Genomic DNA, 12562 nt, shown 5'->3' on the forward strand with positions numbered 1-12562 from the left:
AGCATCTTTACATGGCAATGCTTTGGCTTTTTCCTTGAATTCAAGTATAAACTAAACAGGGTTGCAAACACCTATTCCGACACAAGAATCTTAACCTTCCTCCTAACATCGAAACCATTTGTTCTATTCTTGGGGAGTTACTGACAGACTCTAATTTGCATCATTTTGAGATGTGGACAGAACACAGGTGATTGCAGTGGACAGAACACAGAAATAGTGAGGGCAAGCCTTTGTATCGAGCTGCAGCTCATGCAGTGCAGAAGCTGCTGTTGGTTGGAGGGACAGTCCTAATGTCTGCAACCTCGATTGCGATTGATCCTCTTATGTGTCTTTCCAATTCTTGGCGAGTACTACTTAATGAGTTGAAGATCCAAATAAAGGGTGTTTTGGTATCGAGATCTAGTAGAGATTATAGCCAAGCTTTTGCCCATCGACAATGCAGGATGTACAGCGGCGGTGTCCGGTAGTGACACAGTCGTTCTTCCGGCACAAACCTCATCCCTGTCACCCAGTGTCTTGTAATGGATCATCAAGGAACCTGAGAGATAGCCACCTAATAATTCGAAGCACCCGTGATCGCAACCGAACAAAGCTTCTACCTTTCTAATACCTCACGAAATGCCTCAAGGACCTTCACGTGCCTTTGTTCCATGTTCCATGGACCTGTGAAGGCACAGAGTCTTCTTCTCCTTTTGCACCAACCAAGAAGAAGAAGAAGCAGTATCACTCAGCTTCTCTCTGATGCCACCTACCCTTGGCCATGAATCCCACAATCTTCGTTGCCGTCTTCGCACTCCTCCTCACCAGGTCTCTGTGCCTCGAGGCTGACCCAAAGCCCATCTCCAATGTCACCGTGATGGGCACCGTCTTCTGCGACGCCTGCGCCAACAACAACTTCTCCCAGCACAGCTACTTCTTAGAAGGTGAAGGGAACGGGAACCTCAACTGGTCATGCGTTGCTTCGCTTCGCTGCATGCGTTGTTGCTTAGGGTTTTGGGTTGCTTACAGGTGTCAAGGTGAGGGTGCAATGCGTTCTCCGAGTGAACGAGACGTCGGCGGGCGAGATGAGGGTCGCCGTCGACAGGACGACGGACAGGTTCGGAGTCTACAAGCTCGACATCCCGCCGGTGGACGGGTTCGAGTGCAGGGAGGGCCAAGGGGTGGACTCCTTCTGCCGAGCGAGCCTGGCGGAGTCTCCGTCGTCGCTGTGTGACGTCCCTGGGTTGAGCAGCTCCACCGAGCATGTGGCGGTGCGAGGCGGCGAAGGGAAGCTGTGCCTCTACAACCTGAATGCGCTCAACTACAGGCCGTCGAAGAAGGACGCCGACTTGTGTGGAGATGACGGCGAGTTGTCACCGAGCTCTGCGAACTCTTCGCTCTTCTTCTGGCCACCGTTTGGGTTCCCGTGGCCATTTGCACCACCACCGTCCTTCCCATGGCCATTTGCGCCTCCTCCACCGTCGTTACCATGGCCATTTGTGTCTCCTCCGCCGTCCTTCCCATGGCCATTTGCGCCTCCTCCACCGTCCTTTCCCTTCCCCTTCCCCCCAGCAGTACCGAACCCACCGGCGCCGCTGCTCCCGCCCTTGTTCCCTTCGCCGCCGCTGCTCCCGCCCTTGTTCCCTTCGCCGCCGCCTCCGTCTTTCCCGCCCTTTCCCCCGTTCGCTCCATTTCCACCGGTGTTCACGCCACCCTCACCGCCTCCTCCCCCAGCTTACCTATTCCCACCCTTTCCTCCCTTTACTCCTATTCCGCCCTTGTTTTCGCCACCGCCTTCTCCTCCTTCACCTCCTCCATCATTCCCCTGCCCGTTCCCACCCTTCCCTCCCTTTACCCCAACTCCACCTGTAGTTACACCACGTCCACCGCCGCCTCCATCATTCCCCTTCCCACCCTTCCCTCCATTTACCCCCACTCCACCTGTAGTTACCCCACCTCTACCGCCGCCTCCATCATTCCCCTTCCCACCCTTCCCTCCCTTTGCCCCCACTCCACCTGTAGTTACCCCACCTGCACCGCCGCCTCCATCATTCCCCTTCCCACCCTTCCCTCCCTTTACTCCCACTCCACCTGTAGTTACCCCACCTCCACCGCCGCCTCCATCATTCCCTTTCCCGTTCCCACCCTTCCCTCCGTCTCCTACCAATCCACCTGTAGTTACACCGCCGCCTCCATCGACCCCTTTCCCGTTCCCGCCTTTCCCTCCCTTTACTCCAACTCCACCTATGGTTATGCCACCGCCACCACCTCCCCCTCCATCTTTTCCTTTCCCATTTCCTCCATTCCCACCCACTACTCCATCTCCTGGGGAACCATCGCCACCTCCATCTCGCTGAGAAACCCAATACTCGGTCTTCTCTCCACCCTCCATCCTCCTCCTCCAGGCAACCATGCATTTGTTCTAATGCCTTAATAACAGCTATATGTAAGAATTGGTTGCATTGAATGTAGTGTTGATAGAGTAAACGTTGGTGTTTTTGTGCTACTGAAAGCACTTCAAAGAAATTTGCATCACACCTTTTTTTTTATGATTAAATCTCCTTCCATTTGAATTAAATTTTAAATGGACTCAAACATGAGAGCTATAAATTACAGAATAGTATACTAATAATTTGATGATTTAGGATTTTTAATCCAACATTTCTTTTCCAAGTAGACAAATATATCAACTATTTGTTAGGCTTACAACTGAAGTTGGAATTAAAAAAAATATATTTAACATGATAAATAATTTAATTTGACATGGTAAAACCCCAAATTAATTTGACAGAAACATCTAAGGTAAGACCAGAAGGAACTCTCTTGTAATAAGAGAAAATACTAACATCTCTATTTCTCTCAAAACCAACCCATTAATTTTTTATGGCAAACAATTTATAGCCAGCCTAACATATTTTCATGCCATAATGCGCCAAATATGTGTTGCAATCATCTTCATTCCATATAAATGCCAGTGCCTTCACATCAAGACAATTAAAACCTTATGTCACTCTGTTTCCCTTACTCTTTGAGACTAATGTACTTCCCTTACCACCCACCAACAGCAATCTACTAAGTTTACTCTGCTTCCAAAGCTCTGGGAGTGCTGTGTAATTGAGTCTTGGAGACCCAGCTTTCCCTCAAACAAGGTTTCTCTCTTTGTAGGTTACACAAAAATTGCAACTTAGGATCAGTTAGTCAGGGCATTGTGATTACTTTTGAGCTATTCTAAGGACTTGTGGCCATTCAAGAGGACAACAGATTTGTGGATTTGATGGGTTGAATTGGAGATCATTAGACCTTTTGTTTGTTGATGCTGAAGGCTGCTACCGGGAGTGGGATGTGAAGGCAAGGCAACAACATAGCAAGAATCATCACCATGTCTCCTTTTACCTCTCACTTTGTTAGAAATTAGATGAGAAGAAAAATAAAATAAAATTATCATCCTACTTAATTCTAACAAGACACTGATTATTTATTATTGATTTAATTTTACTAAATCTATCAATCAATTTTATTGCTTCATGAAATTATTTGCTATTTTATTTTGTTAGAGATTTTATTCATTTAATGACTTATTATTATAACCTATGAATTCTGCAGAGCTACAAGAGAGGTACTATATATATATATATATATATATATATATATATATATATATATATATATATATATATATATATATATATCCAAATCTCTTTTTTAAAGTTAGATTTACTTATTTTTTCAGATTTTTGTTTTGATTTTTCTGCTACTTTGTTAAATCTTTCCATGAATATGCTCTAAGGAGAGACAATCCTAATTATGTTGTGAATAAAACAATTCAAAATTTGGCTAATGATATGAGAAAATATCAAAATAGTTGTGGTTTGCCTCCAAACAAGCTAATGACCCTTTGGATTCTATTCACATCAGCACATATCCGGTCAAAAATGAACCTATTAGATTATACTTTCATTGCAGAAAGGGTCTAAAAAACAACAAAAGAACAACTTGGTGTACAATTAAATGATTCCTTAGTTGTATTTAGTGAGCAGCACCAACTAAAGGAACCTAAAACTTGTACTATGCTACCTAAAACAGTACTATAACAGCATATTTGCAATCTGTCAAACAGTTTGTGGGCAAGTCTAAACTACAAGGATGAGAAACATACCATCTCAAGCACACATTCCCACTACTCCTTCACGTGATCCGTCCTTCTCGCATGTTGCTATAATGTCTTCTCACTTAATGAACCCATCCCTCGGACGTCGTCTCCGTGACATTGCCATCTCTCTCTCTCTCTCTCTCTCTCTCTCTCTCTGTAGCGAAAGGGAGAAGAGACACAGAAGAAATTGGTTGGTCGTTTAGGAATCTATTGATTGAGACTACAGATGCTCAAAAGTTATATTGAAAATATATTATCTCAAGAGATAAGTCATTTCATTAAAATATTTTTTTATAAATAATAAAATTATTTTTGTAAAATTTTAAGTTTTAGAATATAATTCTAACAATCTCATGCAAAACTCAAAAATTTCAAAGATTAAGATTAAAAATAATAAATAAATAAATAATTAATTAACAAAGATACTATTCGTCGCATATACAGTGCACTCAATGAAATATTTTATACAGTTTAAATTTTACTTAGTATAAATAATTTTACTTACTTCATGACTAATCGTGAAGTTACGCATTAATTATACAAAAAAATTAATTATTTTCTCGTTGCGACAATATATATACTCTTATATAAGAAACCCCTATCAGAAATGTGTGTAGAATTGTATATTGTAAAAAATATCACCTCTTAGAGAGTTAAAACTCTTTGTATATCTTTGCATAGGAACAATAAACAATCAGTAAATGTTGAGGTTAAGCATCATTTAAGTACTAATATATTTTTTACTTTTTAATATACTCATTAGCCGATCAATTAGCTTATTGTAATCATATTAATCTGCCTACCACAAATGTTGGGTTCTTTAGTGTTGTAAGCATCCATTATATATTAGCTTGTTCTCAGGATGATACAAAAATCATGATCCTTTTATTAATGCCTCAAGGTTATTATGACAAAACATGTAGCCATGCTATATATATATATATATTTTATTGCTAGCATTCATAAAAATAAACAAGTAATTTGTTTCATCAATCATGTATCTAAGTAATTAATCAAATATCAATAATAAGCATGCAAACAAAAATATAAATAAGATATGGAAGGCCCCACATTTCTAGGAACTTTAACATCAAAAAGTCACAATTTTGCTCATGACATATATGGTAATTTTCCTACTAATAATTTCAAGTATCCATAATATTTTTTAATGAATTTATATATTTATCATAATTTCACATGTTATTTTGTCATACAAAGTTTCCATAAAAATATTTGCTAGCATCAATCATTTTAATGTACCATAGCCCCTCATAAAAAAAGGACATATATAATCAAATATCAATATACTCATTTTTAATTTAATATGATGAGAAAACTATGCTAACATATATTGACAACAATTATTCCAATATATAGATTCGACATTAGAATGAATCTTCCGAACAAAGAAACAACTTAAGTATCGAAAGAACTTTATACGATACCATATCATTTTGAAATAAATATGATGAAAGATCTATGTTGAACATCCGCATCAAATAATTAAAATCAAACTTAACAAGGTATATATCAATAAAAAAAAAAATCAAGGGATTTTTTTTAGAAATTCACCCATTATTTTTTAATTAATTAAAAAATCCCATTAAAAGCCATATCTTCCTACCTGTTGTGACTATTTCTTTATGATCCCATGTAAGAAGTCCTTTATTGGCGAAGCCATCCAAGACTTACATACTTACGTCCACGATTCCTAAGTTGACCAGGATCCCTAGGTTGACCAGAATCCCTATAAAAGCTTATCCCCGTCCTCCCGGTAAAAGCGTATCTCGATCGCTCTCGAGCTCGTGATCGACTTCCTTCAAGCGAACAAGGAAAGGATGGAGTTTCCCTTCGGCACCAACCCCCGGGGCTTCCCTTTCGGCCACGGCCACCAGGACCTACCCCCGCGATCACGTACTGCTACCGAGAAGCACAATGTCGTCAGGATCCCCATCACCGGCCACGACGAGGAGGAGGCAGGGAAGATGAAGCAGCAACGGCAGAAGAAGCCGGCCACCGCAAGGCCGTCGAACTTGTTGAGGGCCGCCGCGGCCGTGATGATCCAGAGGCTTTGCCGGGGGTTCTTGGCGCGGAAGAGCGTTAGGGTTCTCTCGCGGATCTCCGCGGAGGTGGGCGAGGTGGAGAGGACGATCCGTGCGCGGGAGGGGGCGATTCAGAGGGATCCCAAGGAGCGGCAGAGGGCGGATGAGATGCTTATGGCGGTGCTCCTTCGTCTGGATAATGTGCGTTGGGCGAGGGATTACCGGAAGAAGGTGATCCGGCGGGTTATCTCGTTGCAGGACTTGGTGGATTCGATCGCCGCTCGAACCCTAGAAGAGCCGGAGATGGTCCATGCGTTCGATCTTCTAGATACGAGGGAGATGATGGAGAAGATGATCGCAGAGAACGAGAGATTGGAGCGCTTGGTGGTCGCACTACGCGAGAGCAGTACCCAGCATTGCGAGCTGATGACAGGTCTGGTGGATAGAGTTGAACACTTGGAACAGCAGACGCAGAGGATGGAGATGGAGGAAAGCCATGCCAATTCCGCTCCTTCCGAGATGCCAGAAGAAAGGTGCACATTTGTCCTCTCCTCTTGCTCTTCTCATCTTCTTCAACCGCACTTCAATCATAGTTTGGCATCAATCTTACTCTCAAGCTTGTCAATGCTTGCATACGATTACCAACAATTTCCTTTTAGTCAATTGCACATAAAAAAAAATTCATGCTTGCATTTGAAAGCAAAAAGGCAATCTGATAGAACGAAAATTATATTAACAAGATGAGTGATAGATTACCTGTAGATGTGATAGATTGTCAATATCTGAAGTAACCAGTGAGAGTTATGCAAACTAAAAGGATCTATAAACTACTTCCTGATTGCAATACTGAGTTGCTGACCAAACAAAATAGGTTGTGCTGTTGAATGATGCTAATCTTTCCTAATATCTGTAACCCTGTAATTCTAGTACAAAACCCTCTCCATCAGCTTTCAAAAGGCTTGCCAATTATTCAAGGACACAAGTATGGGCATTTAAATTTTCTGAAAGTGAAATGGAATGCTAGGAAGTGTCCTATGATTGGACTTAGAACAATAGGCAAAAGAGAATCTCATCAATACCTTCCCAGCCAAAAAACATCAAGCAGATGTTTTAATCAGTCATCAAACATAAAGATGCAAACCAGATGCTTCCTAGTAAATTTATGGCTTTTGGATAGCTTTCAACCAATGACAAGATTATAACTAGAGATGATTTAATGAAAAGGAATTAGTCTGTACATCCAATTCATTCCTTCGCTGTATCATGGCCGAGGTAGCATGGATTCAATATAGGTTTTTCTTTGTTTCTAATCTTGATTGCAGGTCAGGTTCTACAAAATCATGGTTCATATCTAAAATTAGCTAAACAAATTCCTTCGGTTTTTCTTGTCTTTATCTCTGTGGACTATCTCCACTGTTAGAAACTCAATTATTTGCTTGAACAAGAATGTCAGTTTCTATAACTTTATGGTTTTCTGTGGCAGACAATAAGTAAGAAGAAATCAAAGCTAAACGACCATTCTTTCAGGAGCTAACACAGAAGATTGATTGCTGTTGGATGAGTCTGCTGATGAAGATGATGCTAACAATTTTAGGGAATCAGATAGGCTGACACTTTTGTTTGCTTTTGTCTTTCGCAATCTTTTCTATATTATCTTCCAGTGTTTTAGATATTATGACTTAATGTGATAACTGAACACTATCACCAGCATTGCTGGTCAACTTCCAGTTTCTGTTTCAATATATCAACAGCATTTACAGTTTGGAATTGTAAATACAGTCAAATAAATATTAGAAAGAAGTAGAATCGTTTTCAAATTGTTAGCAATTCTAAGAGATGAATCAAGAGTATCTATACATAGATATCAAGTTTCCAAAACTAAAAGTTTATGCTGTTGTGAATCTATTATTATTCAGCAGGAGATGAAGACATAATTTGGACACTGAGATGTGGTTGATTAAAAAATAGAGACAGCCATCAAGAGCTTATATGATTGATGTGTGCCACATGAATTAGAAAGAAAATTATATATGTCAATTTTATAACTATACTTTGTAGATAAGTATATTAGGAAATTAATAAATAACATGATGAAAACAACATCGAGGATGTCGAGAAAAGATAGAATACGAAATGTGTGATGTTATGAAAATTTCTATATGAGACTTCAAGTATCGCAGTTAGGTGAATTAAGTTGAATAAGATTAGTTGCATGAAGAGAGGCAACTGGAGAAATAATAACATTCATTAAAAAATCCAAAAAAACACTCAAAGCATATCACACAGAGTGACTAGATAATCAATATAAAAAATTAAATGAAAAACCAAATGGAAGCATTTGTTTCGCATAATGACAGAGGGGAGACGATAGGATGGTAAAAAAAAACCAGATTTCCTATGTAAAATGTTGAACAGACATTTAGTTTTATTCGACCAGGAGAACTGACTAGAATATTAAATAGTGATTCTCGGTCACTCCATCATAGTTTAGAAGTAAAATCTTGGGAGAATGCCAAAGTATGATATCCTTTCTACTTGACCATCATCCAAAATGATATTTGTCAGTAAAATCAAAGTACCTTGTGCAAATAATTGTTATCTCCAAGGATCTACAGCTCCTGTTGTGAAAAATAAGGATCATATTCTGCAGGCAAAACACAGAAATATTTAAAGAAATAATCAGCATCTAAAGATAGTACCATTTTTGTAACGTCCTACCTCTTAAGATACTTCGAACATCACCCCTTAAGGAGAAGCCCATACATGGTGATGGAGACCAAAATATTTGAAGCGGGAATAGGAGATACAATGGATTGGTTGATCACCTCATCTTTGGAAGCCACTCTGGTGATGGGTTGGATCTTTCTGGAGTTGGATAAGATTTGTTTGTGGCAGAGGAAAATCCTTGCTTTGAAGTAAATTTCAGGATGTGTCTAAATCTATCTCCCGATTGATACGCACTCCGTAGAACCCAGAAACAGAAGAAACATAATCACCCTGGACAAAATTTTTCATGCAAATGCATTTCCAGTGCAACTTGTGAGGTTCACTTCTGGTTTTGCATATTTAAAGCAATTGGGAAACTGATTTGCTCCATGCACAATGACCTCACAACAAACTCATCCATGGACCATCATAAGAAACAAATCCTCGTGCATGCATTGCTCGAAGCAATCGTGTAACAGGCTCTAGATTTGGTGCAGTAGAAAGAGATGCCATAAGCTCTGTTAGTACTGTTTGAAATTTGACATGAGAATCAGTTTTAATCCAATCAATGTGCTTAACAGCCATCTCAACTAAACCAGCATCCATTAAGCCTTTCAGTAGAATGACATGAGAATCTGAACTTGCCACTTCAGAAGGAGAACTTTGCATGAGACCAGAAGCCACCATATACTTACCTGTATAATGCATGAAATTATAACTATCAGGAAAACTGATGCACAGAACTTCATAGCTTTAGAAATATCTTGGCTCACATTGATGCCTTCTGAAGATATGGGTACTATCTCTTGAATTTATTCGTATGATCTTTGCATAAATCATCAAGCTCAAATCCTATTTTTGAAGTGTAGCAGTTATCAACTCATAACTCTTAAAATGTACGTTTTAGCAACATTACATGTTGACACGTAAGTTTATCATTCTTCCAGGCATTATTTCAATTCAAGTAAGATGGCTAATCTAATGTATAATACTTATCAGGATTTTAGAATTCTATCACAATAACAAAAAATTATTGATTCATCTTGGGGAATGCAACAAAAAAAAGGTCTTGGAAATCATAATTCTTGAGGTTAATCTACAGAACTAGGTGTTGAACTTTAGGGTAAATTTCTTGGTTCTTTGGACTTCAGTTTTTACCAATTAACTCTCTAAACTTAAATTAAGATTTCATTCAGCTTCTGCATCAGCTTCCATCAATAAAACTAGAGAGAAAGCTGATACAACTGCACAGCAGGACTTCACTTGCCAACATGGTATAAATGTTAACAACCAATGTTGTCTGACGTGCCTGCATTATTTGGCAAATCAAGAAAATGAAATTTGATATCACTTGAACTTTGTTTATTGAAGTATAATGAGTCAATATGCATAAATTGAAGTCATAAATTGAGGCTCAAATAACCTATTCCAAGGTCCAAGTACAGGTGATGTAACTTATCCTAGTCCTAAAGTAAAAATCAATCAGCAAAAAGAAAAAAGACAGGTTCAGTTCAAGAAAAAAATTATTATGCATTAATAACTAAATCACGAGCATGGAAACATTATAATTTGAATAAATGAAGAACGATCTTAGTGAAAAAAATATACCATCCTTACAAAGGAAAAGGACTAACAGACTCAATATAGAGCTACCAAGTGTTATATCCTGATCCATGGATTTTTTGAAGATCTGAATCGCCTCTTCAATCTTTTCTTCTCGATAGAGCACTTTGACAAGGGATGTGTATGTAACACAATCTGGGATCACGCCTTTATCCAACATATGACAATAAAGTTGCCGGGCCTCTTCAGCTTCACCTTCTTCAGAGAACTTCCGTATAAGAATGTTGTATGTGTGCAAATCAGCACTGCAACCATTTGCAAACATCTCATCCCAAAGCTTTTTAGCTGGTCGCAAGAGATCCTCTCTGCAACAAGCTTCCATCAAACAGTTATAAGAGTAAATATTGGGACCAAAACCCTTCTTTTTCATCTCCCTAAGCACCTCGTAGGCTTCCCTTACTCTTCCTGCCTTGCACAAGAATGAAACCATTACATTGTATTGCTCCACTCCATTAAAATAACCTTTATCCATAAGGACCCTGTAGACATCCCACATAACATTACTTTTCTCATTTCTACAAAGATTCCTACTCAACTTGCTCAGCATTGAAAGGCTAGGAAATCGGTCCTTTCCAATCATGTAGTTGAAGAATAATATTGCAGAGTCAGGTTCAACAGCTGAAACTGATCCAATCAAAGCATCAAGCACATCATCATCAATTGGAAACTGTCCATCCACAATTGCTTCACCCAATTCCTTAGCTTCTTGAATCCTTTTATCTGATATTGATGAAAGGATGAATTCTCTATAATCTTTCGCTCTTGGTGCCACACCAAACTTCCTTTTCTGCTTCAAAATCCTTCCTGCTTCTTCCACCTTACCGGCCAACTTATAGCCTTCAGAAACTAACCTGTATGCAATAAAATCAGGTTTACAGCATCTATTTCGAAGCTGCTCCAATGCACACCAAGCATCCTCAATCCTCCTAGCTCGACAAAGCCTATTTACGACTAAAGCAGCAATAACCGAGCCATTAAATTGACAATCCAGATTTTTAATTCTATCAAGTACACCCAAAACTCCATCCAGTCCTTCCAAGTCGCAAACTTTACCTATAAAAACACCAAACCCGACATCATTAAGCATGATACCTCTCGTAAGCATCCTGTCGAACACCTTTCTTGCGACATCAAGAAATCCGTCGGAGGACAGTACAGCAAGAAGGGAGTTGTGCAGTGAGGAAGGAAACTCCTCGACACCATTCTCGGTTGCTGGGTCGATCAGCTGGGCGGCTTCAATTGACTTGCCTGAGAGCAAAAGGGAAGATATGGCGAGCTGATAAGAAGAAAAAAGAAGCGAAACTCGGTGGTGTTTAGCCGTCTTGAGGAGAGATTGAATTAAGTGGGGATGGCGGGAGAGGGAGAGCGACTTGAGAAGGGAGTGGTAGGTCTCAGGAGTGTGGGAAAAGTTGGGCTGCTGCGCGGCCCAGTGGAAGAGGCCGGCGGCAAGGTCATGGTGGTGGAGGAGGTGGGGGTCGATGACGGCAGCGACGAGGGAAGCGGTAAGGGACGCAGCCGGGAGTCCGCGGCGGAGGACTTGCTCAACGGCGGGGCTCCACGAGTGGGAGGGCTTGGAGGCGGAGAGGAAAGCGCGGCCGAGGCGCCTGGCGACCTCAGCCATAGAAGGCGGATGCGGAGGGGGCATGCTCGGTCGCCGGCGGAGAAGTCGTTGCGGGGCATTTCGTAGGCCATCGCCCACTGTTGACAAAGAACTGTGCTTTGCGACGGTCCTTCTCAGCCTAAAAGACGAAGCCCATTTGAGTCATAAAAGCCCAAGTAATACCCATCCGAACTGAATCGGACATCGATCCAATCAAATCTAAAATTATACTATGATTTATTATATATAATATTAAATTAGTTAAGAAAATAATTGATATTTAACATAACTATTTAGATTTTGAGAGTAGGAGACAATAAAAATATTTTTTAGAGTAAATAAATATCCAGATAATTTAATCGACGTTCAAATGTTCTAAACGTTGCGATTGGAGAATGGTTCGATTCTCGATTTAAATTACGAAGCTTAAGAAATAAAAGCTCATAATATATTTCAATACAA

General features: G+C 40.1%; 3 protein-coding genes across 3 annotated transcripts; 2 read left to right on the plus strand and 1 right to left on the minus strand.

The window, feature by feature from the left end:
* The first annotated feature begins 226 nt into the window (after positions 1-226).
* Positions 227-2527, plus strand: LOC135593970 (vegetative cell wall protein gp1-like). Its single transcript, XM_065084363.1, has 2 exons — positions 227-923; positions 1009-2527. Exons 1-2 carry the CDS (start codon positions 761-763, stop codon positions 2334-2336), a joined length of 1491 nt encoding a protein of 496 aa, XP_064940435.1. The 5' UTR covers positions 227-760; the 3' UTR covers positions 2337-2527.
* A 3181-nt stretch (positions 2528-5708) lies between these two features.
* Positions 5709-8325, plus strand: LOC135593973 (uncharacterized). Its single transcript, XM_065084365.1, has 2 exons — positions 5709-6704; positions 7655-8325. Exons 1-2 carry the CDS (start codon positions 5968-5970, stop codon positions 7659-7661), a joined length of 744 nt encoding a protein of 247 aa, XP_064940437.1. The 5' UTR covers positions 5709-5967; the 3' UTR covers positions 7662-8325.
* A 138-nt stretch (positions 8326-8463) lies between these two features.
* LOC135581050 (pentatricopeptide repeat-containing protein At5g14080-like) lies at positions 8464-12226 on the minus strand. The gene is made up of 3 exons (XM_065084364.1): positions 10486-12226; positions 8890-9572; positions 8464-8815 (listed from the first exon to the last, which is right to left on the minus strand). Exons 1-2 carry the CDS (start codon positions 12143-12145, stop codon positions 9280-9282), a joined length of 1953 nt encoding a protein of 650 aa, XP_064940436.1. The 5' UTR covers positions 12146-12226; the 3' UTR covers positions 8464-8815; positions 8890-9279.
* Between the last annotated feature and the right edge of the window lie 336 nt (positions 12227-12562).

This window comes from Musa acuminata, chromosome BXJ1-9 (assembly GCF_036884655.1).
Source record: "Musa acuminata AAA Group cultivar baxijiao chromosome BXJ1-9, Cavendish_Baxijiao_AAA, whole genome shotgun sequence".
Taxonomy (NCBI): Eukaryota; Viridiplantae; Streptophyta; class Magnoliopsida; order Zingiberales; family Musaceae; genus Musa; species Musa acuminata.